The sequence below is a fragment of the Octopus bimaculoides genome, chromosome 18 (genome assembly GCF_046866305.1).
Source record: "Octopus bimaculoides isolate indiv1 chromosome 18, ASM4686630v1, whole genome shotgun sequence".
Classification (NCBI taxonomy): domain Eukaryota; kingdom Metazoa; phylum Mollusca; class Cephalopoda; order Octopoda; family Octopodidae; genus Octopus; species Octopus bimaculoides.
In genome coordinates, this window is record NC_142945.1 from 50494881 (window position 1) to 50502380 (window position 7500).

General features: G+C 34.8%; 1 protein-coding gene across 7 annotated transcripts in view; it reads left to right on the top strand.

Moving 5' to 3' along the window:
- Positions 1-7500, top strand: part of LOC106875519 (uncharacterized) — a 26341-nt gene that overhangs the window by 14016 nt on the left and 4825 nt on the right. For 6 of the 7 annotated variants that reach the window (XM_089366241.1, XM_089366237.1, XM_089366240.1 and 3 more), the window contains 4 exons: positions 1219-1304; positions 2200-2396; positions 4462-4560; positions 7123-7210. In XM_089366241.1, coding sequence (XP_089222367.1) covers positions 1219-1304; positions 2200-2285 — 172 coding nt within the window. In that variant the 3' untranslated portion in view covers positions 2286-2396; positions 4462-4560; positions 7123-7210. The remainder of the gene's footprint in view (positions 1-1218; positions 1305-2199; positions 2397-4461; positions 4561-7122; positions 7211-7500) is intronic. The other variant, XM_089366239.1, reaches the window with a different exon arrangement.

A 7500-nucleotide genomic window follows, 5' to 3' on the forward strand; every position in this document is an offset into this window, starting at 1 on the left:
CGCCGGGAAAAAATATTTAGAGGTACTTCTTCCCATTTTACGTTCTGACTTCAAATTCCGCCGTAGTCGACATTGCCTGTCATCCTTTCGTGGTCGATAAGAAAACGTACCAGTTGAGTGCTGGTGTTGATATAATCCACTTCCCCGAAATTGCTGACCTTGTGCTTAAATTTGAAATCAATATGTAAGGCAGGGAAGCTGCCAGAATCGCCAGCTCCACGGCATTTATTCAAAATTTATGTTACGAAATAAAGTTCCACCGACGTTTATTCGCCTCTCATGCTTCCCGAGTCTGAGAAATAAAGAGCAATTCAGCACTTGCGTTGATACAAGTGAGTTACGCCATTCCCGAAATGGTAGTAATTGTGCCGATATATTTGAAAAGATAAGGCACTAAGCTGGCCGAGTCAGTCGCTTGGGACAACTGCATCGCAATATTTCCTCCAGCATCTTAGGTCCTATTGTCCTCCCGAAGCTGAATACGTTTTAATCGTTCCTAGGTGGATAAAATGAAATAACAGTCAGCAAACTGAAATCGAATGAATGGGTTGCGTTTTCGAATATGCTTGAATTAAAACCATCATTATTCTGAATATTTAAATGCATAACTTATGTCTATGGATCTTGCTAATATTGTATGCATTGCCAGAGGTTTAAAAATAGTCAGATGATATGCATTAAATACGTTGTGATATCAATACATTAACAGTAAATATAATATTGACTTAACAATGGTGATCTATCATGGCGAATGATAGATATATATGTGTGTGTCTCTGTGTGTCTGAGAGTGTGTATGTGAGTGCGTGTGTGTGTGTGTGTGTGTGAAAGTGTGTGTGTGTGAAAGTGTGTGTGTGTGAAAGTGTGTGTGCGTGTGAGTGTGTGTGTATACTACAATCTCCTAAGTATGGGAGACAGATCTGACATTTAATATATGTTGATACAATAAAAATGATAGACATACAGCCAGGGTGTGTGTGAAAGTGTGTGTGTGAAAGTGTGTGTGCGTGTGAGTGTGTGTGTATACTACAATCTCCTAAGTATGGGAGACAGATCTGACATTTAATATATGTTGATACAATAAAAATGATAGACATACAGCCGGGCGTCTTTCGAAGTTATTTGCACTATTTTATGTCAGTTTATACATATGATTTTATAAAGTTAGGACTCAGTATAACTTTCCAGAATATTTGAGATTAATTTTTTGTATTTCAGGCGTATGATACTTTTTCAGACATGCTACTCTCCGACAGATCCTTGTACTGACCTGTTTCGAAGAGTTCTTGATCGTCAATGCTTACGTAAGCTAATTCAGATATTTATAATATTTATGAAACAGAAATTTACAAGACAGAAACTTTACATTCGTCAGTCATATTTTGACCTTAAATTTGAAAAAAAGGACCTTATTGATTTTGTACAAACACGAGATTCAAAACGAGATTTTAAGGTGATGTCACCTTGATGAGTGCTTTATTATTATTATTATTATTATTATTATTATTATTATTATTATTATTATTATTATTATTATTATTATTAATATTATTATTATTATTATTATTATTATTATTATTATTATTATTATTATTATTATCATTATTATTATTATTATTATTATTATTATTATTATTATTATTATTATTATTATTATTATTATTATTATTATTTAAGCTATTTTTTTCAGTGCACCAAACTAACAGAACCTTTTGAACGTCTTGCGAAATGCTTCGTAGAATTTCGTTCGTTTTTACGTTCTGAATTAAAATTCAACCCAGGGCGAATTTGCTTTTCATACTCTCAGACCGATAAAATAAGTAATAACTGAGAAAAGGAAGAAGAAGAATAGGAAAGATTATAATGAATGGCATCCTAAAAATACATCTTACGGTGTATTATATTTGCTGTTTTCTTTCTAAATATGTCTTCAAATTTTTCCATTCATGTTTACCAAAATACGTGCCAACCACTTGCTACAGTGCATTAAGTCTTTGCAATGCTCTCGTCTGTATTTGCGGTATTTCCTCAGATAACACGCAGTACTCTGAGGATTTGATATTGTGCTTGCCTTATTGCCCGAGAAAAATGTTCACATTCTATATAATTTACCAGGAAATGTCAACGATATTGATTAAATGAATCCATCAATGTTAAACGGATACCACATTAACATATTTTTTGTTTTGATTAATTCAGGTGACGATCCCAATTCTATCTCAGCTTCTTGCATTCATATATCAAACAGTATATTAATTGCTGTTCTTGTTTCGACCATATGTTAGTGGAATTCAAGTTATGCACCACGTGAAGCTAATAAATCTAATGAACATGTAACAGTTATATTTTCGCTAGTTTTACATTATATTAACTCTTAATCTTAGTATATAACAAAAGTAAGTATCAAATTATCTTTGAAATGCTAAGAAATATATCTATTTCGCTTCAATACAATATTTCTTTACATCTAATGTCGTTGCAATATTATATTTATTTTTAATCCATTACTGCTTTATGTTATGTTATTGGCGTGACACAATTTTCAAAAACCAAATTCTTTTTAATACTTCATGAGCATCAAAAGTATCCTGGAATATTTTGTTTTTTTAATAACAAAATAATAACTAAGTTTTACCATATATCTCTTTCGAAATTGTCGTCTTGAACAGCTATAGATCGGTCCCTCGGTTCTTGCCACTTTGAGAATCCGACCTGGAAATATTTTCATCCCACTTTGGGATTCCGGCCGGGAAAGTGATTCGGGGACCCTCAACGATTCGATCTGGATCTGGACAACGGAGTTAAAATGGTGACTTTTGAACTGCATTTCCATATTGGGGAAGAGATGAAAATCCATAGTTCCTAGATATGGCGTATGAGGCGGTTACGGAAAAGGTAAAATGTTATTGTTGGAGAGAAATTCACGAGAAAGGTGAATTCATTGACAAGGTACATGGTCGTTTTGAAGAATCCAGCTCTTCGCACTCGACATATCCCACCGCTTTCGCCCAATGTTCTCGATCAAACGTTTCAAGACCTCATTGAATGTCCAGCGACAATCCTCATGCGCATGCTCATGAATCTTCTCATTTCTCCGCGGTTGACGCTCCTGGCAGGTCTTCTGATTTCCTATCGACTCTCACTTGAGAATCCCCAATGCCACTGGAAACTTTGTGTATGGCCCATTGCCTGGTCTCCGTAAGCTTGCCGATCACTATTTGCAATTTAAACCCTGTGATATCTCTTGGCACACATACTGTTACATGAAGCTCACAACCTTGTGCTGCCATCTGTTTGTGAGCCACTGAACTAGTCCGGGATATTTTTGATACCACCTCGTATTACAGCCAAGATTTATCTCTATAAATACACTGTAATACGAGGTTACAATATTAAGATTCACCCGTGAACTCTCCAATACCACCGAATAAGCTCCATTTATACAGTTATAATGCAAAAAAACCTTCCTAAAACCACGCCTATTTTTTCCTAAAAGGAATTTGTAGAAAAACATCATGTGATTATTGTCCACCATTTAAATCACAAAGGGAATTTTCACCGCCAATTGCACCTTCAATAATTGAATTATAATTAAGGGAAAAGTTATTACCTTCACTATTATAGAAACTTATATTAGAATTCAAACCATAGCTACCAAACTGGTTATTAGGAAAATCATTAACATTTGTACTCATGGAATCAGTAATTACCTACTTATATCGAAGATAAAACTGGATAATTTTTTCATTAATAAAAGAAATAATCTCAGATATATTCCGATAGACAGAAAAAGCAACCTTAATGGGTCTCGCATTCAAAATCTCATATCTACATTTTTGTTCAAGTGTATTAAAAATAATTTATACACCACCCCAACTAAGTTAATTTTTAATGGACTGGCTTAGGGCATAACATAACATATAATGCTACTCTTGTCCAAAATTAAATTAGAATGACCTAAATTATTCACCTTTTGTACCAAATTAGATTTATAAACTTTTATCACGTAATTATATTTATATTCGCGATCATTATTAACTGGAATTAAAGGATTACTGTCACTGTAGTTATGCCTACTTCCTAATTTATATGTACCCTTCCGTTTAGATTTATCAGTATAATCATTGCTATAAATATCTAGGTATTCAATGTTCCTATTGTAACTGGCCTTTTTAAGGAGTATATTACCGTAATCAGTATTTCTATCGAAAAGTTTAAGCCTGACCTAACTCTAGAAAAACAAGAGAAAATTCTTTCTATATAGATCCAATTCGCAGCAAGCTCCAGAAACTCACACTCTAACGTAAACAGAATGTAAATAGCTACAAGCGTAAACTCCGCGGAATCTCTGGCTCCCATAGGAATATCAAAACTATCATAACTATCAGTTCTAACCCAACTAATCAAACAGAAAATTCGAACGTGAGGAGGTACACAAGAAATATTTTAATTTACTGATAGGTGGAAGGAGAGAGCTGTTACCTTTCGATGATAGCTTTTCGTGGCAAAGAGGAAGAGAGAGAGAAAGAAGAAAATAAAGAAAAATCGCCACCAGTACACGTACGGTTACATTTCTGAATATATATGTGTGTGTGTGTGTATGTATTTAGTTTACATGAGCCAAAACATGACTGGTGAAGAAATAAGTAGCAGGTGATTAGTTTAACGCTTCAGAAGAATGGCGAAGTTTTTCAAGAGTGTTCAAATGAAATCGTCGCGAGAAAAAATATATGGATTATGATTCAGCACGATGAAATGGAACGTATATACGAGACAGGATCAAAAATTATACTCAGTCTTGTATTTTCAATGTATTTACAAAAAATCAGGGCGTAAAAAAATGAAGTTCATTTTCCTATTCACCTTCCTTTTGGATGTACTTGGACCAGCGGTCCATAAGCTTGCGTGTTCACTCCAAGAAGAAGGTTGTGTTTTCGTCGTGCAGCCATAACAGCACCGTTACACATCTTCATACGTAGGAAATTCACTATTTCGTAAGCCATCTTTGAGCGGTGAAAAGATATGAGAGTCAGAAGGGTCGAGATCTGGGCTGCAGGCAGTGTGTTCCAACAACTCAAAATCCAGTTGGTTAATGGTTTCAGCGGTGTGTGCAACTGTCCGTGAGCGTGCATTGGCATGCAACAGCAAAACTTCCTCGATAATATGCTTCGGCCATTGAGGAAAATTGTTGGCTTAAATTTGTTGGCTAGAAAAGGACTTTATCCTGCGATGTTGATAGTAAAACACTTTACAATACAAATCGGACCACAGCACCTTGTTCTACCTTGGTACACATGGATAGTGGAGAGGTCATGCTTATACAGGAATGGTAGAAAGAAAAATGGTACGATGTGGCTCAAACTTCGATCACAGCTTCACAATAGTACCCAATATATGCACGCAGGCGCTGAAGGCAGCGTGACAATAGTAAATAGTTGTCATGCCGAAAGTGCACATTATATTTGATTTCCCTCGTGTACGTATATACATACATACATACACACACACACACACATACACACACACACACACACACACACACATACACACACACACACACACACACACACACACACACACGCACACACACACACATATATATATATATATATATATATATATATATATATATATATTTCCGTATTCCCGAGCGTCATACTAATACATCCTTTTATTATTTACACCACCTGTCCTCGTCTGTTGTTGTTTTTTCGTACATTCTCCCATATATATATATATATATATATATATAGATAGATAGATAGATAGATAGATAGATAGATCCCGGAGTAAGTATATAAATGTGAAAAAAGGTGGAAAAAAGAGTACTCAAATACCAGAGGTAGAGTAATATGCTTTATTTAAAAGCAGCAGAAATATAACAAAAGCTGTTACTCAGAGTTTCACGTTCCCGTCGGACAGTGTTGTTAAAATAGAACAGAAATAACGATATAATCAAAACTGGTTAAAGGATACATCTTTAAAAATGGATTTGTTTAATTGGTGTTTTCAATAAACGGTCTTAAGCATGCAATGAAGAAAATAAAAACAAATGAATTCAATAAAAATTCATCGTATTATAAAAATCGAGGAAAACGGATTCAAAATGCGTATTGCAAATAGTTATATACGAAATATAATTCACTACTTTTCTACCAAAGCAAGCCCCTTACCACACAGCCACTCAGCACCAATATGTGCTTTAGCTACAGATTTAGAATCGCCTATTATTATTATTATTATTATTATTATTATTATTATTATTATTATTATTATTATTATTATTATTATTATTATTATTGAGTGAGAAAACAGTGCATGCCATCAAATTGACACTAGGGGTAAAATATACGAAGCCAAGTATACCCATCATGACTACCCGTCTGATAAGAACTCATCAGGCAAATGCATTGCAATGATGTATGCGTGACATGGTGATTTCGCATCAAGATAAACAGCGCATGTCCTTGCAGGTAGAGCCCCGTTAGAATTTTCGTCAGTTCTTGTAGACCACCCCGCTCAAAAAGTCCCTGAATAAGGGTTGTTTAAGGATGTTGAAAAAGTGCAAATGTTTCCAGAGGAGAATTATCTAAGCCCCAAAGAATTCCTCTTAACACATGGGTATAATGCTCCCCACACCCGTGCTCGTGAGAAGAGATGCACATATCGGCAGCCACTAAGGGACATGCTCAACTGGTTAAGGTGAAACAACTGACGAGCAAATCTGTGTCATTGAGCAGAATCTTTCCTGTAGCCCATCTTTCATAACAAGACAAAATAATGTACAAAATAATTAACAATCAGGTCTGTCTGTTTGTCTGATTAGCTGTGTGAATCTCTAAACCTCGAGAACTACACAACCGATTTCATTCAAATTTTACACGCGCCGTACTTAGGGTCCATACAGTTCATGGGCCAAACATATTTTCATCATCATGCTTAATTCGGGCCCGGAGCAATCTTCACTCTCTTACACTATTTCAGTATTACGTGTCAAAAGTGTATATACTCACAAACATAGACACACACACACACATGTATATGTTTATATACAGACCATCTGTTGCATTTAATGCCTATAAACGTTCATAATTCACTTTTTAACTTGCGTATACTTTGCAGCATCAGACGTTCCTGTTAGGAAAATTTTCTGAAATGAAAGCTTGTGTATTCGTATTTATTCTCAGCTTTTGTAGATATCATATGCCAGGTATTTATTTTCCAAAACATTTCTATTTTAAAATGTGGATGTGATTGTACATGTCTCTTAAATACCGCCCATCTTTCTAACACACATGTCACGCACATACACATCTACACACACAAACACACACGCATACAGATAAACACACAGACACACACACACACATGGATAAAAAGTTAGTATTGTTTAGAAGTAATGCAGAGAAATATTATAATATAGCTATTATCTAGGATGTCAATGGGTTAAGATATACGTTCCGTTGTTCTAAGAAAATAAATATTAGGTATATGAAAAGA